This window comes from Marmota monax, unplaced genomic scaffold (genome assembly GCF_021218885.2).
Source record: "Marmota monax isolate L192 unplaced genomic scaffold, Marmota_monax_Labrador192_F-V1.1 WCK01_AAM20220418_F8-fsc00285, whole genome shotgun sequence".
Taxonomy (NCBI): Eukaryota; Metazoa; Chordata; class Mammalia; order Rodentia; family Sciuridae; genus Marmota; species Marmota monax.
In genome coordinates this window covers 722,280-748,711 of record NW_026695045.1, presented here as the reverse complement: position 1 = coordinate 748,711, position 26,432 = coordinate 722,280, and the positions used below count along the sequence as shown (strand labels likewise).

Here is a 26,432-nt window from a genome sequence, read left to right as displayed (position 1 = left end):
ATAATCCTACAGCAGGATGAGAAGCCTGGAATTAGGGAAATCACGTGAAAAGGGAAAGGAAATGACAGTTAAAAGACCTACTCTATTAATAAGAAACTAGTGTTAAAGATGTCACCGCAAAAACAGTCAGTGGTGCTTTCAACAAAAAGAAGAAAATCAGAGGAGGAACTAAAAGCATTTAAGAAACAAAAATGACAATTTAGATATTAGATATAGTGAGAGCAGACTTCTTCATGAAAAAGGCTAAAAACACTAGAACAAAATGCTAGTAGGTGTTGATAACTGGAAAAATTTTGCATCTCAAGATCTACAGTAATTTTTTAAGTCAAGATCTAATTTTTCAAGATTCATAGACAGACAGAAATCAGTTATCCAAAGCTGGGCACAGTGGCTCACACCTGTGATCCCAGAAGCTCAAGAGGCTGAGGCAAGACGATCGTGAGTTCAAAGCCAGCTTCAGCAACTTAGAGAGGCATTTAGCAACTCAGCAAGATCCTGTCTCTAAATAAAATATTAAAAAGGGCTGGGGATGTTGCTCAATGGTTAAGTACTCCTGGGTTTCATCTCAGTACCCCACCCCTGCCCCCCAAAAAGAAAGAAATCACTTTATCCAGTTCTCCAATTCTATGATCTATTACCTTCAAATAAACAAGGGAAAAACCAAACTTTAAGCATTAAGTTTTAAAGAAACTTAAGTTAGGATATTAAATCTATTTAATTATATTACTTTTAAAGTTTAGTCCTATTCATATTCATATTATTTCAGTAATACCTAACCATTTGTAAAAGTGTTTAATGGAAGAATATTTTTACCTCTTCCTTCAATAACAGTTAAGTATTTTCTGGGAAGAGTCCACTCTAACTTGTTCTCTTGATTCTACTAAGTAAACATATAAATGTATGCACGTATGGAAACAAAAGCAAACAAAAATCACATTTCTGGCTTTTCCTTTGGGTGTTATTTAATTAGTTAGAGAATTAAGAATTAAGAGAAATAACTATTTCCACACAAACCTCCAGGTGTGGCATCCAGATCCTTAATGAAATAGAAAAGTCTGAGTCCTGGGTGCCTTTGTTTTTCTTTTGTTAAATGACACAACAAACCAAAATATAAGCTCTAGACACACACACACAAAAAAAAAAAAAAAAAAAAACCTGGGTTTCAACCTGATTGTTATTCTACAAAAATTTGAGAGTAAATTTACTCTAATGTGGTCAAAAGTGATCAAGTTTTCTGACACTAGTGAGACCTCTAGTGGTAAATATAAAGTGGCTAAGTGTTTTCTGTATTTTAAAAATTTCTCAGTTCTCCCCATAATTTCAAGAACCTCCTTACTACAAAAATGTACTCAGTGAATGGAAAGAATAATGAAATATATATATGCAGTTGTTCTAGAGAAGCAAGACTATTTGTTTTTATTTTTATATGGTGCTGAGGGTCAAATCCAATGCCTCATACATTCTAGGCAAGCAATCTACCTCTGAGTACACCTCCAGCCCTGAAATAAGTATTTTAACTTAAAATTGGATTTCTTTCCAAAAGAAACAAAACTTTATTTTTGATAGAATAAAGACAAAAAGAAAACATTTAATGAACACATCTTGCTTCTGAATGACTTTGATTTGGCTTCTATAAAATATTTTAATACAGCATCTTACACAAAAATATTTTTGAATGTTGCATTAAAGAGAGAAAAAAATAGCCAGGCACAGTGATGCACGCCTGTAATCCCAGCAGCTTGAGAGGCTGAGGCAGGAGGATAGGGGAGGGAGAGAGAGAGAGAGAGAGAGAGAGAGAGAGAGAGAGAGAGAAACACAAAGACAATATCTCTAAAGAAAATAGATAATGGACATATCGGTAGATACATGATAAAACTAACAGTAGTAGAATTTACATGTTTCCTCATGGTTGAAAATTTTCCTGCTGAAATTCTGGGGGAAGGGGGAAGTATTTTTTTTTAAGAGACAATGATCTTGAAAACAGTTTCAAAATATGACTTAACAAAACTTTGCTAGCAAGGTAATTAACAGTTATTATGCCTTGGAACAATTGGTATCTCACGTGCAAATTACTTTACAAAAGACAATACATGGGGGCTGGGGGTGTGGCTCAAGCGGTAGCTCGCTCGATTGACATGCGCAAGGCGCTGGGTTCGATCCTCAGCACCACATACAAATGAAATAAAGATGTTGTGTCCACCGAAAACTAAAAAATAAATAAGTATAAAAAAAAAAAAAAAAAAGACAATACATGGCAGAATTTTTTTCAACATAGTAAAAAAATATTTATCTATTTCCTCACTCCATAGTTATTTTCCATAGTAAAATTTACTTTTCTCATTGAACACAATTTAAACTAAATCACAAGCAAAACTTACCTATGTTTTACTATTAATAATAACTGCATTCTGGGCTGGGGCTGAAGCTCAATGGTAGAGCGCCGCCTCGCACATGTGAGGCACTGGGTTCGATCCTCAGCACGACATAAAAATAAATAAAGATATTGTGTCCAACTACAACTAAGAAAAATTTAAAAAAAATAATAACTGCATTCTGATCAATCATATACTCAAATTTAAAAATTTACAAACTCAATTTTCTCTGAAATTAATGTGGACAAGTCTCAACTTATAAAGAGGTCAAAAATATCCCAAAGTACAGGTGTGAATCTATCACAGCAGAGATCTAGAACCATGGTCAGTGTGAATCTGCAAGATATTTCCTCTCCTGGCTGACTCCTGAAGGCCTAAGATAAGCTCTCCTGTTTCCCTTCCCAGGCCATTAGGTATCTCCCATTCTGAGTTTTAAAAATAATCACAGTTTTCCCTGATCTTATTATCCCTATAGCAAATCTCACTCTTTTTTCTTAAATTATTATTTTTTTTAGCTATAAATGGACACAATACCTTTGTTTTATTTATTTATTTATTTTTATGTGGTGCTGAGGATTAAATCTAGTGCCTCACACATGCTACAACCCCAGACCCAGGTTCATACTTTTAAAATTATCATTTTTACTGCCTACACTAATGAATAAGGAAGACAGCCTTCTTTCTTTCAACTACAACTTAAGGAAGGTCCCATAAAGGATTACACTCAATTCTCAGAGGCTTACAAAGAATTGAAGTAAGATTCCTCTAGATTTTCAAGGAAAACTATCTGGACATTTTATTGAAGAAGCCATGCCTTGGGACTATGGGGGAAGTAAATGAATCTAAAAAGGAAGGTTCAGAGACAACATTGAAGGTTTTATCTTCAAGCCATAGCAGATGTCCTAGAAGGTACAGAAGTAGCTGTAAGAGTGCTCCCTCACTTCATCCCTTTTCTCCTTATCACCAGCCTATCTAATCCTATCTGCTGCTCTGCAGTTTTACTAGGATAAATCCTATCTCAGATCAATCTTAAGGAAAGTTAAGGAAAAAAGCTCACCTTGGTTATTAGGTTATTAGTATCAAGGAGGAAGTGGGTCATTGATTGCAGCATGATAAATTATAAACTGGTGGCAGCAAGGAGAGACGGGGAGTTCTATGGCCACTGAGCTCTCCCCTTGCTGTGACATCTTGTGTGATCAAGAGCTCATGGTATATGAATTAAAGACTGCTTGCAATTTTCTTCCTATGTTTCAAATTATTCTATTAAATGGCTTTCCCGTGTAAACACAAAGGCACATGAAAAGATGTAACTTTATAGATTGTTATTTTTAAAACCCTAATTCAGGTTCTACTCTAGGAATTTTATTCCATGTGGAATAAAGTAAGTATAATTTTAAAACACAGTGGTGCATGCCTGTAATCCCAGCAGCTCAGGAGGCTGAGGAAGAAGGATCCCAAGTTCAGTCAGCCTCAGCAATTTAGTGAGATCCTGTCTCAAAATAAAAAACATAAAAAAGATGGCCAGGGACGTCACTCAATGGTTAAGTACCCCAGTTTTCAATCCCTGGTACCAAAAAAAAACCAAAAAACAAAAAAAAAAACATAGAGCCTTTAAAAAAAAAAAAACACTCAAACACCTGAAAATTATACCATACCAAATCTGTACACACAGCGTGTTTTTCCTGAGTGACAGGCCTTAAATTTTAAAATCTAATGAATTGCTTCTGTTTCTAATTTCAAATATTTTACATATAAAATTCTGTTGAGTAAGACCTTTTTACTAAAAATTGTGTCATTTTTACTCAATAATAACTATTGTAAAGCATGAAATTACAAGGGTAAGATTTTTCACACACAAAAGGTACTTCCCAATCCTCTCTCACAAAACTTAACCCTAAATAAAGCCACAAAAAATTTTACAACCACTTGTTTGCCATACTCATAGTCAATTCACTACACATAAGCACATCTACAATCTACAATCAAATGTGACAGACTTCATTCCTACAACTCTGTAAATTCTAAGAAGGCTCAATAACTTTTTTTTAACCTCCCATTAAATTCTAAAATTTATTGGTAAAATTTCCTACAAAATGTGAAAAAAGAAAAAAGTATTCAAAAAATATTTTCTTAAAAATTTTCTAAAAACCTAGTAATATGCACAACTTTCACATGTATTACATACATCTGCATATACACACATTCATATAAATATCTATAAGGGTAAATAAAAGGAAAGGGATTAAGGGTAAAAAGCACAAAATCCCCTAGAAAAATGTGATGCTTAATGGCTTTGAACCAAAGCATTCATAAAATAACACTGAGTATAAAACAACAATAAGTGTTGGTGAGGATATGGGGAGAAAAGGCACACTCATACATTGCTGGTGGGACTGCAAATTGGTGCAGCCAATCTGGAAAGCAGTATGGAGATCCCTTGAAAAACTGGGAATGGAACCACCATTTGATCCAGCTATCCCACTCCTCAGTTTACATCCAAAGGACTTAAAACAGCATACTACAGGGATACTGCCACATCAGCGTTTATAGCAGCACAATTCACAATAGCTAAATTGTGGAACCAACCCAGATACCCTTCAGTAGATCTATGGATAGGGAAACTCTGGTGAATATACTCAATGGAATATTACTCAGCATTAAAGGAGAATAAAATCATGGCATTTTCAGGTAAATTGATGGAGTTGGAGAATATAATACTAAGAGAAGTAAGCAATCCCAAAAAACCAAAGGCCAAATATTTTATTTGATATGAGGATGCTGACTTATAATGGTAATGGGTTGGGGGGGAGCATGGGAAGAATGGAGGAACTTTAGATAGGGCAAAGGGGAGGGAGGGGAAGGGAGGAGACATGGGGGTAGGAAAGACATGGAATTAGTTAGACATCATTATCCTAAGTACTTGAGTGAAGACACAAATGGTGTGAAAATACTTTGTGTACAACCAGAGACTTGAAAAATTGACTCTATATGCATAATATGAAATGAACTGCATTCTGCCGTCATATATAACAAATTAGAATAAATAAATAATTTAATCTAAAAAAAAACACTGAGTATATCTCTGAATAGAGAAATTCCTAAACTAGGCAATTCTGAAAATATTATCTAAAAAAATTTACAAAAGATATGCAAGATTTATATTTAAAGTTAATTTACTTACGGAAAAAATCCTTTTTCACCAAGTTTTTTGCACAGAGTACTGTAAAGGAAACAAAAAAATACATGGGAAAAATTAAAATAAAATGGTAAGATTGCACTGTTTCATTTTAAAACACTGAAAACAACAGTGGATAATTAAACCCTTACTGCAGTGCTTGTATGAAATATGATCACAAACTTTCATTAAAGACTAACAAACAAAAGACAGCTGAACAGCAATGGTTGCAACTTTAGCAATGATCATCAGTAACAGCTGAGGGCAAGAAATGTATAAATCTGATATTCTTAATCAAGACCCAATTCCTATCTTCATCAAGACCTATTAGAAAAATCCAATGGCAATGAGAAAAATAATTCTAAGGGAAAGATATATAAATTCAGGTTGTCATGTCTATTTTAAGGATAAACTAATTTTACATTTAAGAGGATCATACACAAGACAAAAAATGAGACATTTTAAAAATAACATTTTGTTACTATCAAAATGCCACAGAAACTTTGCAGGAGAAATAAATTACCATCCCCTAAATCATCAGTTCAATGACATGATGGGCCTAATCTTTTAAAATTTAAAATTAGTATATTAAAGCTAGAGATCACAAATCTGAATTTTCTTGCATTAAAGTATTACTTAAATAGAAGTACGTGAATATATTTAAAGTCATTGAATTGAACACTTCACAAGGATAAATTTTACAGTATATAAATTATATTTCAAATTAAAAATTGCTAGTTATATAGAGCCATAAACTTACATGTCTTTAAATCAACTTCATTAGAGAAAAAGGTCCATTTTCATATATTCTTAATTAAATCTATACAATATATATGTAAAGTAGGGCTAATCTGTATCCACTTCTATTTGCAGTTTTAGTGATCTGTTTCATTAATTATAATTACTGGAAGTTTAGAGTATAAAACTCATTTGACAAAATAAACTTGGGGAAAAGTCTAAATTTAAGCAATCACTTTAGAAATATAAATAAATATTATTTTGAAAACAGATGTTATCAGTAAATAAATGAAATAGCAAGTAAGCACAATGATTTACTTTTACTTGTCAGAATCTCAGACCATGTTTTTAAAAAGTTTTTAAAAACATAAAAAATCATGGAAACCAGAGCTGTACCTAAGAAATACCAAATTACAAACTGGATTCAAAAGAATCTCTCCCCAAATTTTTATCATCATATAAACATACATTCAAATCCAAAATTATAATCCTTGATATTAATGAGGTAATGATTTTTTAAGTCATGACCCATCCCATAATTCACTAAGTGAAACCATTTCAATTCGTATTTTAAAGAAATTTTTAGAAAATGAAAATTTCTCTAACTTCTTGTCACAAACTTACTCTTTTCATACTTTTCCCCCCCTTTCATTTACAATGCCCACTCTCCGGTCTCTAGATCTCATATATACTCTACCATGTTCTCAGGGACCTCGAGTGCCACCTCGCACATCTACCTTGTCTCCACTTTGTCAGCATTTAAATTTACTCAAGTCTTAAGCAAGTTTCCCTCTAGCGGGCTGGGGATGTGGCTCAAGTGGTGGCGCGCTTGCCTGGCATGGGTGCGGCCCGGGTTCGATCCTCAGCACCACATACAAAGAAAGATGTTGTGTCCGCCAAAAAAAAAACAACTAAGAAATAAATATTAAAATTCTCTCTCTCTCTCTCTCTCTCTCTCTCTCTCTCTCTCTTTAAAAAAAAAAAAAAAAGTTTCCCTCTAGCAACCTGTTCCCTTTCTTATGATACTTCTTCAAAAGAACTGTCTATACTTTGATTCCACTTCTTTACCTCATTCCAACACCTCAACCCACTTAATTTGTCTTATTCCCTCATCTCAAAATGCTTTTCTCCAAAGGCTTAGGGGCCTAATTATTAAATCCATTTAAAGGATATTTCCATTCCTTATCACGCCGGACCCTCAGAGGCATTTACCATTATTGACTACACTCTCTTCTGGAAGCTCTCTCTCTTTTTGCTTCTGTTTAAAAGCACATTCATATAGTGCATAAAACTCATTCTAAGTCTTCCTTGCCAGATCTTCTTATACTCCATCCATAAAAGTTGAGGTTCTTTAGGGTTTTGTCCTAGGTCCTCTCTTTTTACTCCATTACCTGAGGATTACAGATGCCCATTTTTTGGTAAACTTTGGAATTACATGTAAATTGCTATCAGTATGTGTATTTTTCTAGGAAAAGAAACTCCTAACTTTCCTGGAAGAGAATTCACAAATTGATAACACTCTTCCTCCTTCTATAAATATAATTTTGAAGGGCTGGGGTGGTGGCTCAGTGGTAGAGTGCTCGCCTAGCATGCATGAGGCACTGGGTTTGATCCTCGGTACTACATAAAAACAAACTAATGTATTCACCTAAAACTAAAAAGATACATACATAAATAAATATTTTTAAAAAAGAAATATAATTTTGAAGAGTCACTTTTCCATATATTCTCCTGAGTCTTTACTCCTTTACTCTATGGTTTTAATGATACCTCAATCTCAAAACCAAAATCTTAGCTATATCCTGAACTTCAAGTCCACAAAACTAAATATGTTCACAAATGAAATCACCATCCTCCTTTGCCCCCAAAACTGCTCCTCCCTCCAGTTTCATTCAATAAACAGCCTTGCTTTCCTCTCTTTTGCCCAAGTCAGAAACTGACACAGCAACCTTCATTATTCCTCTCTCTCCCCATCTCTTGGCAATTACCAATTCTAATCAATTCCCTCTCTGATATATCCCTCATCTGTCCACTTCTCTCTAGAACGAGTACCACAGCACCTTAGTTCAAGGTCACTATCAACTAGTGTCTAGAAAATTGCCATAGCCTCCTAATTAAGTCTCCTGCCTCAAGGCTCACCCCCACCAGTTATATATACTTGACCCAAAGTGATCTTTCTAAAAATGTGCTCTCACCCATTTCCCTTCCTCTCATCCTTAAAGAACGGTCTTCTGACCCAAAATTATATTGGCTTCAATGCCCTTCAAAAGCTCTGGCTTCGTGGAGCTGGCCTCACACGTTCAGGGCCCTGGGCTCGATCCTTAGCACCACATAAAAATAAATAAATATAAGGAAAAAAAAAAAAGCTCTGGCTTCTATTACCTCTTTGTCCTCATTTTTTTTTTCATCAAAACTCCCCATTAAATCCCCACCTATAAAATCCAGCCATACTAAACTTTCACTTTCTCAGAGGCACTCCCATTTCTCACACGACCACAGCCCTGAGATGCCATTTCCACTGTCTCAAAAACATTCCGCCAGGCTTCTTCACCTGCTCATCTTTTAAGTCTCAAAAAGGGAAGGAAATCTTTTACAGCATGTTTCTCTTAACCCTTGACAGACTTGTATTTTCCCCATACTTATGACAAGCACTTTTCACATTTCATTATAACTTTTTAAGTTTAAATTTTTCTTTATAACTATGGCGGTAGCAAACTCCATATGGCACAAATCATGTCTCCCTTATCTCTTTTTATCTGGCATCTGATGAGCACTTAGTATCTATAGAATGAATGAAACTGACTCCAAAATAACTCAAAAATAGTTTCATTAAACAGGATATTTTTTAAACTATATAGCAGAAAAATTACCAATTCTGATATAATCATGATTTTGACTTATGAAATCTATTTTAAACACACTTTCAGGTCATGTTTAATACTTTCTTTTGAAAATCACAAATCAGATGCTATTAAGGGCAACTAAAAAATTAAAATGAACATTAAAACAAGTTTGAAAGTTTATGAAGAGAAATTATATTTTATTAATTAAGAGACTAGGAAAGATAACATCAGGGTCCTAGAAGAAACAAGACTTAGTTTAAAATATTAAATTATCAAAATTATCAAACTGCTATCCTTAATGCTGGATTCTCATCAGCTCCAGCCAGTTTTGCATAATTATTTTATGACCTGGAAGCAAACACTCTTATTTGTAATTTTTAAAAGGAAGATTACCAAACATGATCTGAGAACTGGTAATTTTATTTATTTGTATAAATAAATTATTTTCACCCAGATTTTACTGAACTGTTCTGGTTTCCTGGGAATTTATCTCAGAGACTAGACCAACAGCTCTGTGGCCTTTCATCCATGTAAGTACCAATTATAGGAGTTTAGTGAAATGCTCATAAATTTCAATATGACAACTCCTGATTACTTCACAATAATGAATTTTCAATTAAGAATGTGTATGAGATTATTCTGAGGAATATACATAGACTCTTTTTTTAATAATGAAAAGTAATAAGTTGGGGAGTTCTGAGGCTCAGGAGGAGTGGCAGTCTGGAGGAGGTTTTATTTCTTTTTTATGTTTCTTTCATTTTTTAAAATATTTTTTAGTTGTAGATGGAGACAATATCTTTATTTCATTTATTCATTTTATGTGGTGCTGAGGATCGAACACAATGCCTCACCAGCTACAGAATTCACTTGGGACAATGTCTCAAACTATCTGTAGATGCACAGAAGATTAAATTTATAATACTACTTTGATCATGTTATTATCTTCCTTCAAAGTATTTCTCACTCTTAAGTCTACATCCCCAAAACCTATCTTGTTGTATTTAGTCCACTTGCCCATTCTTCAGATAAATGATTTGAAATGATTAGGAGATACTCCAAATAAATTAAGATAAGCTATGCTAAAGTATACCGATAATGTTTATTTCACATGAATACAGCAATAATCATCTTGAGATGCTTAATGAGAAGGGGATACTTCCTACATTTCTTAACTTTATTTTTACTTGTCTTCTTAAAGAAACATAAAACAGAGGGCTGAGGTTATGACTCAGTGGTAGAGTGCTTCCTACATTTTTTTCCTTCAATATTTCCTGAACATTCGCTTTGTGCCATGTACTAGAATAGATTCCTTAGCTACAAAGATAAATAAGACATGATCCTTTGCCCTTAGAACTCACAGGTCAGCTACAATTCAAATATTTTGTCATGAGTACCTTTGGTTGTTTTGTTTTCCTCAAGAAATGTTTAATAATTTTGTAAAATCTCTTTTGTGTATTTTATTTGAGGCAGCAATAAAACCATTTGCAGAAGTACAGTTAACAATAAATATTATCATTTAAATTAAGTCAACAATTTCTTTCTTTCTTTCTTTTTTTTGGGGGGGAGGAAATATCTACATGCAAAACACCAGGTAATAAGATCAGAGTAAATTCCAGCTGTAGGAATAAAATTCTATGCTGTTTTTTTATTGAGCTAGATTCATAATGAATGACTGTCTATGCTTAATGTGAATAAAGCTCTCAACTGCACAGCATCTCCTTGCCAAAAATTTCCCTTCCTCCTCCAGAATGGAGCTGCATTCCAATTACATTGCTGATTGGAATGAGACTGCCTGAGAGAAAGGAAAAAAGAAAGAGGGGCAGCTCAGACATCCCATTTTCCTTTGCCCCACAAAAAGAGATTGTATAACACTGTTTCTGCAACTCAAAAGTTGTATAGACTATTTTTTAATAGAGTAAACTTCTCCATATTTCTCTGGATGTTCTTTGAACTTATATTATCATTGAAAAAATAAAACTGAAATCCAGAATAACATTTCAATATGAATTTCAGCAAGTTACCCCAGTGATTTACAAATATATACTAAGATGCACCATTTCTCATCATCCATACAACAGGTTAGATCTTTCTTTTCCAAGAAACAACCTCTACTTCAACCCCACCATGAAATAAAAATGAAATTTAAGTTCTACAGAAAACTTAGAGACAATATAATTTTTACATGTTTTACAAGATTCACAAATAAAAGAATTATTATAAAATGTTGCAGTGAGCTAAGTATCAGATACAACCCTATGAGCCTAACAATAATGAAGCCATTAAGTAAATCATGGCATGTTGAAATACTATTAGACAGCCATTAGAAATTATGTAAAAATATTCACAAGTAGCTGAGTGCAGTGGCACATACCGCTAAACCTAGCAACTTGGAAGGCTGAGGCAAGAGAATTTTACTCTAGGCCAGACTCAATAACTTAATGAGACCCTCCACAACTTGGCAAGACTCTCTTTCAAAATAAAAAATAAGGGGCTGGAGTTGTGGCTCAGTGGTAAAGCGCTTGCCTAGCACGTGTGGGCACTAGGTTCGATCCTCAGCACCACATAAAAATAAATAAAGGTATATGTCCATCTACAACTAAAAAAAAAAAAATTTTTAAATAAATAGTAGGCCCAAATCTTTATCACGTCAGATTAGGCCCCAACTTCCTTAACAAGACTCCTAAAGTATAAGAAATAAAATCAAGAATTAATAAATGGGATGGATTCACAAACTAAAAAGCTTCTTCTCAGCAAAAGAAAACAATCAATGAGGTGAAGAGAGAGCCTACATTTTGGGAGCAAATTTTTGCCACATGCACGTCAGGTAAGGCACTAATGTCCAGGATATATACCGAACTCAGAAAACCTAACACCAGGGCTGGGGTTGTGGCTCAGCGGTAGAGCACTCGCCTGGCACGTGCAAGACCCTGGGTTCGATCCTCAGCACCACATAAAAATAAATAAGTGAAATAAAGATATTATGTCCAACTACAACTAAAATATTAAAAAAAAAAAAACACTTAACACCAAAAAACAAATAACCCAATCAATAAATGGGCTAAGGTACTAAACAGACACTTTTCGGAAGAAGATATACAATCGATCAACAAATACATGAACAAATTTTCAACATCTGTAGTAATTACAGAAATGAATATCAAAACTACTCTAAGATTTTATTTCACTCCAGTCAGAATGGCAGCTATCAAGAATACAAGCAACAATAAGTGTTGGTAAGGACATAGGGGAAAAGGGACATTCATACATTGCTAGTGGGACTGCAAATTGGTGCAATTATTCTGGAAAGCAATATGGAGATTCCTTAGAAAACTTGAATGGAAACACCATTTGTCCCAGCTATCCCACTCTTTGATCTACACACAAAGGACTTAAAATCAGCATACTATAGTAACGCAGCCACATCAATGTTTATAGCAGCTCAATTCACAATAGCTAAACTGTGGAAGCAAACTAGATGCCCTTCAACAGATGAATGGATAAAGAAACTGTGGTACACATACACAATGGAATATTACTCCACATTAAAAGAGAATAAAATTATGGCATTTGCAGGTAAATAGATGAAGCTAGAGATTATCATGCTAAGCAAAGTAAGCCATTCACCAAAAACCAAAGACCAAATGTTCTCTCTGAAAAGTGGATACTGGGGATGGGGGCTTTCAGGAAAATAGAGAAACACTGATTGGGCAAGGGGGAGGGAGTGGAGGGGAGTAGGCTATGGGGGAAGGAAAGATGGTGGAATGTGATGGACATTATTACCATATGACTGCACATATGGTTAAGTGGCTATATCGTATACAATCAGAGAAATGAAAAATTGTGCTGCAACTGTGTACAATCAATCAAAATGCATTCTGCTGTCATATATACCTAATCAAAATAAACAAATAAATTTTAAAAAGTAAATAAAAAATAAAAAGGACTGGGGCTGTAGCTCAGTGGTAAAGTATCCCTGGGTTCAATCTCCAATTCCAAAAAAAAATTTTCACGAAAAATATTTTCTTATATGCTTTTAGAAAATGTCTATTTAAATAGTACATTTAATAAAATACAATTTTAACAGGGAATATAAAGACACTGGATAATATTTATCAAATAGTTACTATGTGCAAGTGTGTATCATTTGTGAAGTTAGTATCTATATTTCTTAGGATGAAGAAACTGAGAGTCAGGCACAGATTTATTAAAACATTATACTATAAGTGACACAGTTGAAATTCCAACTCAAGTTGTCTAATAAAACCCAAAGTCTTAATCATCATATGAATGAAGCATACTCTCCCAAGTCTGATCTTCCTTCTTACAGGATCCTACTTAGGTTAAAGCAATTATTAGTGACAAAGGTTCATAAAATCTTTTATCGAAACCTAGGTTACAGAAGGACCTTCTCCAAAAAATCAGTAATTCTACTCTTTCAATACATATAGCAGTTTACCTCTATAATCCCAATAGCCATGCTTTATTTAGCTAAATGTCATGTTACAGCTACATTTTTTGTAACCACTACATTTAATCAAGGAATTTTAGCAATTTATTTCATGCATGTTGCAGAATAAACTAGGCCTCCTAAGTTTAACTTAGTACCTGGCAGATATTTAATATAATTGGTATGTTAAATGACATATTAAAAACAAGTTCTTTCATAATGAGGTTAAACCTGACAAAAATAAACAAGTAATATCACCATTTAAACATTTCACCAAAGGCAAAATTGGTTCTGATTTAAATTTAAAATGACCTTTTTAAACCACTCATATCAACTTTTTAATTTTTTTAAATTTCAATAAACATGGAGATATGGGATTTAAAAAAAAAAAAAAAAAAAAAAAAAAAACCTTCCCAAACAAGTTTGGTTTTTATTTTTAATTTAATTTTTTTTAATTGGGAGAGGCGAGGTGGGGATGCCAGGCACAGAAGCACATGCCTATAATCCCAGTGTTTTGGGAGGCTGAGACAGGAGGATCACAAGTTCAAGGCCAGTCTCAGCAACTTAGGCCCTAAGCAATTTAGCTGTCTCACACTAAAAAATAAAAAGGGCTGGAAATGTAGTTCAGTGGTAAACTGCCTCTGGGTTAAATCTCCAGTCCAAAAAAAAAAAATTGTGTGGAGTGTGGGGGTGCTGGACGCTGAACCTAGAAATACTTGTCCTCTAACTATACTCCAGTCCTTCTTTTGTTTTGTTTTTATTTTTTTTATTTTAAGACAGAGTCTCACTAAGTTGCCCAGGCTGGCCTCAAACTTGCCATCCTCCTGACTCAGCCTCCCAAATAGCAAGGATTACAGGCATGCACCACCATGCTTAGCACAATTTTTTTTTTAAATGAATAAAACAAGACAAGGGTATACAAATGATTTTTTTTAATTAAGTGCAAGTTGAACTTTTTCAATAAAAAAATAATAATCTACTTTGGCATAATAAATGCAGATATTATTTGTTCTAGCCATAGTAACGATGTTTCCTTACAATATCAGAATTTTAACATGTCTTTCAACTGGCAAAATAATAAAGATCTGATTCACAGGTTAAACTTAAGCCAAACAGCACATTCAACATGAGATAAATACGTAGCATGTACTCTATTGATACCTTGCACATAGAAACGCATTACAGAAGCTATATTTTGAAAACCTATCTGAAAGTATTTTAGCTATATATCTTAAATCCGTAGTTCTGTGAATTATTTTCTCCAGTTTGTGAATGAATATTTTCATAAAGGTACCATCTTCCATTTACAAATTCACAATGTTTTAGGCATCTCCTATGCTGTTTGCAGACCAAACATTATCCTAATTGAGACTCATTCACCACCTCCTTTAAGGGACACCTTCATTCAAAAAGACCCACTCAGCCCAGCCTGTAATTCCAGACTCCAAAGGCTAAGGCAGGACAATAGCAAGTTTGGAGGCCAGCCTGTGTCTCAGAAAAGAAAAAAGAAAGAGAAAAGAAAACAATAAATCAAACGGAGCCACTCCTAACTGATGGTTGTCCAAGAAGTTGAAAGAGAATACCTAACTTAAGCCAAACAGTAAAAGAAGCCACATACCAAGGGAAGGAAGATTGTATTTTAAGATTCAAGTATTTAGCCCTTTCCATGAAGCCTAAATACTTAGTTTATATGTAGGGAAAGATCTATATCACTTTCTGGGCCACTCCCAAGTTTTCCTCCTTTTTCTTTATCTCTTTTTTTTTTTTTTTTTTTGAGACAGTATGACTTATACTATAAGCACCATAAACACTGAGGATCAGAATGCCCTGAAAACTACTTAATGTCACTTTGCTTCAGAGACCCTCATCTGAAAATGAGGATAAAATGAGGACACTAAGTGTCACCTCACAGTGTTGTTTTAAAGATTAAACAAACTGAAACACATAAAACATTTTGCACCTACTACATAATACTCAATAAATATAACTGTCATTCTTCCTACTCTAAAATTTCTAAAGAAATTCATTCAGGCTGCAAGTACCTTAAGAAAGAAATAAAGGAGTCTAAGTTTGGCAAGAAGTTTATCTTAGCTTGGGCTGCCAAAACAAATAGTACAGTCTATTAACTTAAACAACAAACACTTATTTATCTGGAAATAAGTTCTAGAAGATGGAAAATCCAAGATCAGGTGCCAGTAAGATTAAACGTCTGGAGAGAGCCTTCTTCCTGGATTGCAGACAAGTCACTACTAAAAGTCAAGTCAAGGAACTCAACAAAAAAAGAACTCTTGCTGTTTCCTTGCATGGTGAAGAGGAGAATTGTGGGAGGCCATCCTCCCACGTGATTTGAGATAACCCTGGCTGTGCGAGAGGCGCTTAGGCACAGCAGTGTCAGTGCTTTCCCCGCCCTTCTCCAGGTCTGAGGGCTTGTCTGTGCAAAGGTCTGTCTGGCCACTACCCCGAAGACCCAATTGTCACCCCTGACCTTGAGATGCTGCCCCCCTCAATCTTCATTGGGTGGGATTTTCCCCAGAATTTTTTGTTTTCCCCAATAAAGGATGAAGAAACTGAGAGTCAGCTCTCTCTCTCTCTCTCTCTTTTCCTCCCTCCCCCCACCCCACCAAAATTTCCCCTTTTGTCAACTCTGGTTTAATATTGTTGTTGAATATGATTTAATCTTAAAAATGACAGAGACATTCCTCATACAAGACATAGTGTAACTACTGCACATGCAGGCACTGAAGTAGGTTCATTGCTTAACACACATGGGGAGTCCCTATTTTTCTGTTAAATCATTGGAGAATTTATTTCACTGGAAGAGTTAAACAGAAACTTTGTATAACATCCTCTTAAAACAGACACCCTACTGTTGATATTATCTCTGAAGTTTCAGAGTACCCTAGTTTTCCTAGCCTAAATTTTGTCAGTAACATTAATGGCTATACCATCATTCCAAACCTGATATACTCAGTATTATGGCCCCCAAGTAGCTAACTTTCCTCACTGGAAAGGACTGCACTTAAGAGGCTCATTTCAGGTCCCCCTCTCAGTGGCTACAACAGGCAAGCTTCAAGAGGCCCATACATGGGTTTATGTTAAAGCAAGCTACCAGTCTGGAACAGTGGATTTCTATGCCCTTAAAGGATCTTCTTACTGAGTCTTAAAAGGCCTTCAAAAGTAAATGACCCCAAGAAACACAGAACTTGCCCCATAACCCCAGATCAAGTTAAGGACAGATAAAGACAGCTTCTATACAACCTATCAGAAAACAGAATCATCTGTTCCTTTTTTAAAAAGATTGTTACAGTATTATGCTGGTGAGTTAATTCAAATAAGAAGTAACCACTGTTTTCTCTTAGCACAGAGGTACTGAGCTTAATTTATTTAATGTGTGGTTAGTCTATGCACTGGCAACTAGCTACACCCTATAATTTTGTCATGGGCACATTCAATTAAGACACATACACAAGCCACTGCTTATCTGGTCAACAAATATATATGTATCACCCGCCTATCAAAACATGCAGAGATTTTGCTTTCCAAAAAGGGAACAGGGACATTTTGTGGTTGTTTAGTTTTAAAAGACCTACTCCATTTTTCTCTCCCAGAAACTATTCTGTCAGATCAGTTTCCCTGCTGGGCAGTAAAACTACTTTATTGGGTACTCAATTTTTGTTCTCTAATAAGTCTTTTTCCCTTCAATAACTATTTCTAAGATTCTCCCCATTATTAAATATTAACTCATCTTTCCTTCTTCCCCTCAAATTTAACAGCATCATCAATCCACACAGTCATCAAGAAAACCTGAAAGTTAATCTTTATTCTTCATCCACGTACCTTTACAGTAAGTTTTCTAACACAGAACTCAAGACTGTTTTACCTGCTTGCGTAAATACCCTCAAGGCTTTCCAACACACCTAACCACACATGGAACTTTATGATATGGTCCCTGATGTCCAATACAATCTCACACTATATCCTCCACAAGTACCTTTCACTTATCATTTTCCTTCAATGCAAAATGCCTCCTTCATTATTCCTCAGCTTATATACCTGAATAAATCCTATTAATCCTTAAAAACTGAGCACAATCATCGTTTAACCTCTACTCAGAAAGTGATCTTAACTCAGATCTCTACTAACCTAGTCAAATTAGATTTTCCTTTCCTAGTCTTCTCAGGATATTGTGTTTATCTCTAAAGTATAGTGAAATACCATATTGTAAGCTACCTTATAAATAATGCCTTAACATCTCCTCTACCACAGTCCCTGACACATATCAAGTACTCAATATCTCTTACCCAAATGAATTATGTTCTCAGCATGTTGGAATGTCACTACTCTAATGGTCTGAGGTCTGTTTCTTAAGGATGAAACAAAAACTTTAGTGAGTAAATAAGATGCTCACTATCTTCTAGGTACCATCTTTCACATAAACTGGACTTTCTTTTTTTTTTTTTATTGGTTGTTCAAAACATTACAAAGCTCATGACATATCATCTTTCATACATTTGATTCAAGTGAGTTGTGAACTCCCATTTTTACCCCAAATACAAATTGGAGAATCACATCAGTTACACATTCACAATTTTTACATAATGCCATATTAGTGATTGTTGTATTCTGCTGCCTTTCCTATTCCCTACTATCCCCCCTCCCCTCCCCTCTCATCTTCCCTCTCTACCTCATCTGCTATTGTTTAATTCTCTCCCTTGTTTTCCCCCCCCCTTTCCCCTCACAACCTCTTATATGTAATTTTGTGTAACACTGAGGGTCTCCTACCATTTCCATATGCTTCCCCTTCTCTCTCCCCCCACTCGTCTCTGTTTAATGTTAATCTTTTCCTCATGCTCTTCCTCCCTGTTATGTTCTTAGTTGCTCTCTTTATATCAAAGAAGACATTTGGCATTTGTTTTTTAAGGATTGGCTAGCTTCGCTTAGCATAATCTGTTCTAATGCCATCCATTTCCCTGCAAATTCTATGATTTTGTCATTTTTTAGTGCTGCGTAATACTCCATTGTGTATAGATGCCACATTTTTTTTATCCATTCATCTATTGAAGGGCATCTAGGTTGGTTCCACAGTCTTTGCTATTGTGAATTGTGCCGCTATGATCATGGATGTGGCAGTATCCCTATAGTACGCTCTTTTAAGATCCTCAAGGAATAGTCCGAGAAGGGCGATAGCTGGGTCAAATGGTGGATCCATTCCCAGCTTTCCCAGGAATCTCCATATTGCTTTCCAAATTGGCCTCACCAATTTGCAGTCCCACCAGCAGTGTACAAGTGTACCCTTTTCCCCACATCCTCTTCAACACTTGTTGTTGTTTGACTTCATAATGGCTGCCAATCTTACTGGAGTGAGATGGTATCTTAGGGTGGTTTTGATTTGCATTTCTCTGACTGCTAGAGATGGTGAGCATTTTTTCATGTACTTGTTGATTGATTGTATGTCTTCCTCTGTGAAGTGTCTGTTCAGGTCCTTGGCCCATTTGTTGATTGGGTTATTTGTTATCTTATTGTTTAATTTTTTGAGTTCTTTGTATATTCTGGATATTAGGGCTCTATCTGAAGTGTGAGGGGTAAAAAATTGTTCCCAGGATGTAGGCTCTCTATTTACCTCTCTTATTGTTTCTCTTGCTGAGAAAAAACTTTCTAGTTTAAGTAAGTCCCATTTGTTTATTCTTGTTATTAACTCTTGGGCTACGGGCATCCTATTAAGGAATTTGGAGCCCGACCCCACAGTATGTAGATCATAGCCAACTTTTTCTTCTATCAGATGCAGTGTCTCTGATTTGATATCTAGGTCCTTGATCCATTTTGAGTTAACTTTTGTGCATGGCAAGAGAAAGGGATTCAGTTTCATTTTGTTGCATATGGATTTCCAATTTTCCCAGCACCATTTGTTGAAGATGCTATCCTTCCTCCATTGTATGTTTTTAGCCCCTTTATCAAATATAAGAAAGTTGTACTTTTGTGGATTGGTTTCTGTGTCCTCTATTCTGTACCATTGGTCCACCTGTCTGTTTTGGTACCAGTACCATGCTGTTTTTGTTACTATTGCTTTGTAGTACAGTTTGAACTCTGGTATCGCTATACCTCCAGATTCACACTTCCTGCTTAGAATTGCTTTTGCTACTCTGGGTCTTTTGTTTTTCCATATGAATTTCATAATTGCTTTATCTATTTCTATAAGAAATGCCGTTGGGATTTTGATTGGCATCGCATTAAACCTGTAGAGAACTTTGGGTAATATCGCCATTTTGATGTTAGTTCTGCCTATCCATGAACAGGGTACATTTTTCCATCTTCTAAGATCTTCTTCTCTCTCTCTCTTTAGGGTTCTGTAGTTTTCATTGTATAAATCTTTCACCTCTTTTGTTAGGTTGATTCCCAAGTATCTTATTTTCTTTGAGGATATTGTGAATGGAGTGGTTTTCCTCATTTCCATTTCAGAAGTTTTATTGCTGATATACAGGAATGCCTTTGATTTATGCGTGTTGATTTTATATCCTGCCACTTTGCTGAATTCATTTATTAACTCTAGCAGTTTCTTTGTAGACCCTTTTGGGTCTGTTAAATATATTATCATGTCATCCACAAATAGCGATAATTTAAGTTCTTCTTTTCCTATTTTTATGCCTTTAATTTCTTTTGTCTGTCTAATTGCTCTGGCTAGTATTTCAAGAACTAAATTGAATAGAAGTGGTGATAGAGGGCATCCCTGTCTTGTTCCAGATTTTAGAGGGCATGCCTTCAGTTTTTCTCCATTTAGGATGATGCTAGCCTGAGGTTTAGCATATATAGCTTTTACCATGTTGAGGTAAGTTCCTGTTATCCCTAGTTTTTCTAGTGTTTTGAACATGAAGGGATGCTGTACTTTGTCAAATGCTTTTTCTGCATCTATTGAGATGATCATATGGTTCTTGTCTTTAAGTCTATTGATGTGGTGGATTACATTTATTGATTTCCGTATATTGAACCAGCCTTGCATCCCAGGGATGAATCCTATTTGATCATGATGCACAATTTTTTTGATATGCTTTTGTATTCGATTCGCCAGGATTTTATTGAGAATTTCTGCATCCAAGTTCATTAGAGATATTGGTCTGTAGTTTTCTTTCTTTGAAGTGTCTTTGTCTGGTTTCGGGATCAGGGTGATGTTGGCCTCATAGAATGAATTTGGAAGAACTCCTTCTTTTTCTATTTCTTGAAATAGCTTGAAAAGTATTGGTATTAATTCTTCTTTGAAGGTTTTGTAGAACTCCGCTGTATACCCATCCGGTCCAGGGCTTTTTTTGGTTGGTAGTCTTTTGATGGCTTCTTCTATTTCTTCTTTTGTTATTGGTCTGTTTAAATTGTGTGTGTCTTCCTGACTCAATCTGGGTAGATCGTATGACTTAAGAAATTTATCGATATCTTCATTATCTTCTATTTTATTGGAATATAGGGTTTCAAAATACTTTCTAATTATCTTCTGTATTTCTGTAGTGTCTGTTGTGATACTGCCTTTTTCATCCTGTATGTTAGTAATTTGAGTTCTCTCACTTCTTCTCTTCGTTAGCATGGCTAAGGGCCTGTCAATCTTATTTATTTTTTCAAAGAACCAACTTTTAGTTTTTTCAATGGTTTTTTTTGTTTCAATTTCGTTGATTTCTGCTCTAATTTTAATTATTTCTTGTCTTCTACTACATTTGCTGTTGTTTTGCTCTTCCTTTTCTAGGTTTTTGAGGTGTAGTGTGAGTTCATTTATTTGTTGGTTTTTTCTTTTTTTGAGGAAAGAACTCCAAGAAATGAATTTCCCTCTTAAAACTGCTTTCATTGTGTCCCATAGATTCCGGTATGTTGCGTCTGTATTGTCATTTGTCTCTAAGAATTTTTTTATCTCCTCCTTTATGTCTTCTGTAACCCATTGATCATTCAGTAACATATTGTTCATTTTCCATGTGATGTAGGATTTTTCCTTCCTTCTTTTATCATTGATTTCCAGTTTCATTCCATTATGATCAGATATGGTGCATGGTATTATCTCCATACCTTTATATTTACTGAGAGTCGCCCTATGGCATAATATATGGTCTATCTATGGCATAATATATGGTCTATCTTTGAGTAGGATCCATGTGCTGCTGAGAAGAACGTGTATCCACTTGATGATGGTTGATATATTCTATATATGTCGGTTAAGTCTAGGTTATTGATTGCGTTATTGAGTTTTATAGTTTCTTTGTTCAGCTTTTGTCTAGAGGATCTATCCAATGGCGAGAGCGGTGTGTTGAAGTCCCCCATAATTATTGTGTTGTGGTCTATTTGACTCTTGAACTTGAGGAGAGTTTGTTTTATGAACGTTGCAGCACCATTGTTTGGTGCATACAAATTGATAATTGTTATGTCTTGATGGTGGATGGTTCCTTTTAACAGTATATAGTGTCCTTCTTTATCCCTTTTGATTAACTTAGGTTTGAAGTTGATTTTATTCGATGTGAGTATGGCCACTCCTGCTTGCTTCCGAGGGCCATGTGAGTGGTATGATTTTTCCCAACCTTTCACCTTCAGCCGGTGTATGTCTTTTCCTATCATATGAGTCTCCTGAAGGCAGCATATTGTTGGATTTGTTTTTTTAATCCAGGTTACTAGCCTATGTCTCTTGATTGGTGAATTTAAGCCAAGTTACAATTGAAATATGGTTTGTACCCTTCCAGTCATGTTTATTTATTTATTTATTTTAGTTTGGCTAGTTTTTCCTCTTTGGTTATTTTTCTCCCCCTTTACTGAGATACCTCCCACTGTTAGTTTTGGGCACTATTTTTCAATTCCTCTTCTTGTAGTATTTTGCGCAAAATGCTTTGCAGTGCTGGTTTTCTGGCTGCGAATTCTTTTAGCTTTTGTTTATCGTGAAATATTTTAATTTCATTGTCAAATCTGAAGCCTAATTTTGCTGGATACAGTATTCTTGGTTGGAATCCATTATTTTTCAGCGTTTGAAATACGTTGTTCCAGGATCTTCTCGCTTTCAAAGTTTGTGATGAAAAATCAGTCGTTAACCTAATTGGTTTACCCCTGAATGTAATCTGCCTCCTTTCTCTCGTAGCTTTTAATATTCTCTCCTTGTTCTGTATGTTAGCTATCTTCATAATTATATGTCTTGGAGTTGGTCTATTACGGTTTTGGATGTTTGGGGTCCTGTAGGCTTCCAGGATTTGGCAATCCATTCCATCTTTCATCTCTGGGAAGTTTTCTAGGATTATTTCATTTAATAAATTGTCCATTCCTTTGGTTTGATCCTCTGTGCCTTCTTCTATCCCAATGACTCTCAAATTTGTTTTTTTTTATGAGATCCCATATCTCTTGGATAGATTGCTCGTGAGATTTAAGCATCTTTTCTGTGTTGACTATATTCTTTTCAAGTTGATACACTTTGTCTTCATTATCTGATGTTCTGACTTCTACTTGATCTAGTCTATTTGTAATATTCTCGTTAGAGTTTTTAATCTGGTTTATGGTTTCTTACATTTCTAGGATTACTGTTTGTTTTTTTTTAAAAAATCTCTATCTCCTGGTAAAGCTCATTCTTTGCAGTTTGAATTTGTTTGTTTAGTTCGTTTTCAAAATATACTTTCAATGCTTGGACTTGCTGTCTCATGTCTTCTCTAATATTCCGTTCCATCTGAGTTAGGTATGCCTTGATTTCTTTCCCTGTCCATGTTTCTGATGCTTCTAGGTCCTCCTGTAGACTTAAGTTGTCCTGCATTGTTTGTAGTCCTTTTTTCCCTTGTTTTTTCATGTTGCTCACATTACTTTCCAGCTCTGTTCGACTGCTTTGTAACTGCTTTCTCCTATACATTTGTTTTGGCTTTGTATATCTCTGTTGTCTCTCCTTTGTGGTGGGAGATTATGTCTAGAAATGTTGGGCTTTATTGTACTTTAAAGCTGATTCATTCAATTCATAAAAGGCTTCCAGGTTCTGTATGCATATAGTGATTTGTTGTTTGTTCTTAGGACTAAATGTTTAGGTTAGGTGCCATGATGGTGCGAGGGTTAGTATGTCTTGGCTACTTTAGAAGATTGCTCTACTGAAGGTGGATACTAACAGGCAATTGGATCAGGGTGTTGGTAGTAGCTAGGTATTTAGGAGCCCTATAGACAGCCTCGAGACATTCACCTATTTGCATTTAGACAATTACACGTAATGGAAGACGTAAAGTTGGGGGGTAGGGGAATGAAGGTGCTCTTAAAAAGAAAGAAGGAGAGAGAGATAGATTAGAGGAGAATGAAAAGAACAATAAAACTTGAAACGGGAAAGAAAGAGAGAAGGAAAAGGGGAGAAAGGAACAGAGAGAGAAGAAGGAAAAAAAAATATATTGAAGAGATCCATTTTCTTCTCTTCCAGTAGGCGGAGCTGTGCCCTCCGAGCGGAGCTTCTGCTCTCTACCTGCCCATAGCAATCCCTGTAAGGCGTCTGCTGGGAGTCTCTCAGACTTGTCAGTCCAGAGCTGTTTCACTACTCCGGCCCTTACCCCCCTTCCTCCTGTCAGCCAGCCAGCCAGGTCCTGTTCACCAGAAGCGGTTCCCCAGAGATCTAGTTACACTTGCAGCCCCACCTCGTGTCCCATTTAAGCCCCAGTGCTGTGGTAAACTGGCGGCTAAGACCTTGGGAGTCACCACTGGTGATATGGGGGGTTGGGGGTCGGGGATCCCCTCTGCTTCCCTACTGACACGACCCCTGAGAGGTCCATGAAGTTTCCTGGCTGCTTGTATCTGGATGGGGAGGGAGTCACACACCTGCTAAAGTGGATTCTGCTGGGAAGGAATTCCGTCGGCCGTACTCCGATGACGTCACCTCTCTGCTATGGTGGGCCCCAGGCTCCTTGCTGGAGTGTCCGAAGGGAGGGGTGGGACTGGTCCGTCCCCAGTTGGCTTCAGCTCCCAGCTCGCTATTTCATGAAGGCTTGGCTAAAGACTTCTTCCTGCCAAGCTGCATCTCGGAGGCTAGCGGGACCCAGTCACGTTTGCTGCTGGCGGACAGCCCCGCCGCGGCGCACGGACTGTGGCGGCGGGTCTGGAATTGCGTCTCCTGGCAGGGATTCGCTCGTCTGGGGCAATCTGTCGCTTCAAAAAATCCTAGTAGCTCCCAGGCGGTCTCTCTTCAGTGGAATTTTGCTAGGAAATTCTCCGTTGGTAGAATCTAAGCGTTATCTATGCGTCTTTATGACCCCATCACTGGGGGGGTATTGAAAACGCTGCCTCTCTGCCCGCCGCCATGTTGGATCTCTCCTAAACTGGACTTTTAATAGCACATCAATTGAATGAGTTGGATATAACTTTCCTTATAAGAAAACTGAGACTAAGAACTTCAAAACTACCAAGTAGAAAAAGGATTAAAATACAAATTTCTTATTTCAAAATTCATACTATTTCCACTACAATTTTGAAATGATTTTTAGGTGTACTTGACAACACATTTCACACATTTAAAATGTGTGATTTTTTGAATCCGAACATAGTGACATATGTCAGTGATTCCAGCGACTCCTGAGGCTAAAGCAGGAGATTGCAAGTTCAAGGCCAGCCTGGGCAACTTAATAAGGCCCTGTCTCAAAATAAAATTACTTTAAAAAAGGGATGGAGTGTGACTCAGTGGGAGATGTCATCTGGGTTCAAACCCGAGTACCACCAAGAAATAATAATAAACTATAAAATTTTGAAATATATAAAATATATAACAGAATTAACTCTTTTCACTACATTTTGCTATTTACTTATCAGTAAAATCTAGAGAGAACAGAGCTCCCCTCATCTGCTATGGCAACTTCACCTCTCGCCAAAACCTGATTATAAATTGTAAAGATTATACAAGAACTCTTAGGCAAGTTAAAGCAATTATCACTGCATTGGAATTAAAGGGATAACCAGTCCAGGATAAACCCTAAGTTTCCAAAGAGATAAAATTTCCAGGGGAACCAAATGATATCCTGAGAAGCTATCTTAGAGATGAAGATTTATGTCCCAGGGGAAAATCTTTAAGATAACATTGGCAGGGATACTGGAGATTGAACTCAAGGACATTCAACCACTGAGCCACATCCCCAGCCTCTTCTGTATTTTATTTAGAGACAGGGTCTCACTGAGTTCCTTAATATCTCGCTTTTGCAGAGGCTGGCTTTGAACCTGAGATCCTCCTGCATCAGCCTCCCAAACTGCTGGGATTACAGGTATGCATTACCATGCCCAGCAAAGATGACTTTTTAATAATACTGCAGTAGAAAGAAAAATCTACCAGGTAAACCAATACTTAAAAAAAAAGAGGCTAAAATGAACACTATGTTAATAAAATTTTAAGAATAATACAGCAAAAGGAGACAAAAAGCAAATCAAAAAACAGAACTAAGAAAAACAAAAGCTAGGAGAATCAATCATAGTAATAAAAAGGTAAACAAACTTTCCACAACAAAGGAAAGCCTATTCAGAACTATAGAAAGAGTTGCATTGAGAGTAGTTTTGACTTGAAGTCTATTAAAAAAATGAATTTGGGGGCTGGGGCCATAGCTCAGTGACACAGTGCCTGCGTCACATGTGTGAGCCATTGGGTTCAATCCTCAGCACCACATAAAAAAATAAATAAAGTGAAAGTAATCTTAAACCCTGAGGAAGATATAGAGAAAACTTAACAAAGACAACAACCCTAAGTGTTAGTTAGGTTTAGAATAATTTGGGAATCTCAAAAAACAAATGAAAAAAGTACCCAGAAGGAGCTGTATTAAACAAGTCACATGCTAAGATACATGAAACTACCTATGTTTCAATTACATACATACAGAAACTCTCTCAATATGAAGACTAGTTATAAATCTGACCTC

General features: G+C 35.9%; 1 protein-coding gene across 3 annotated transcripts in view; it reads right to left on the bottom strand.

Annotated features, from left to right (window-relative positions):
* The window catches only part of Smurf2 (SMAD specific E3 ubiquitin protein ligase 2), a 109,082-nt gene that overhangs the window by 54,954 nt on the left and 27,696 nt on the right, over nucleotides 1-26,432 (bottom strand). For 2 of the 3 annotated variants that reach the window (XM_046427736.2, XM_058573714.1), the window contains exon 2: nucleotides 5,554-5,592. The exons of the other annotated variant lie outside the window; for it this stretch is intronic. In XM_046427736.2, the coding sequence (XP_046283692.1) occupies nucleotides 5,554-5,592 (39 nt within the window). The remainder of the gene's footprint in view (nucleotides 1-5,553; nucleotides 5,593-26,432) is intronic. 3 annotated transcript variants of the gene reach the window in all.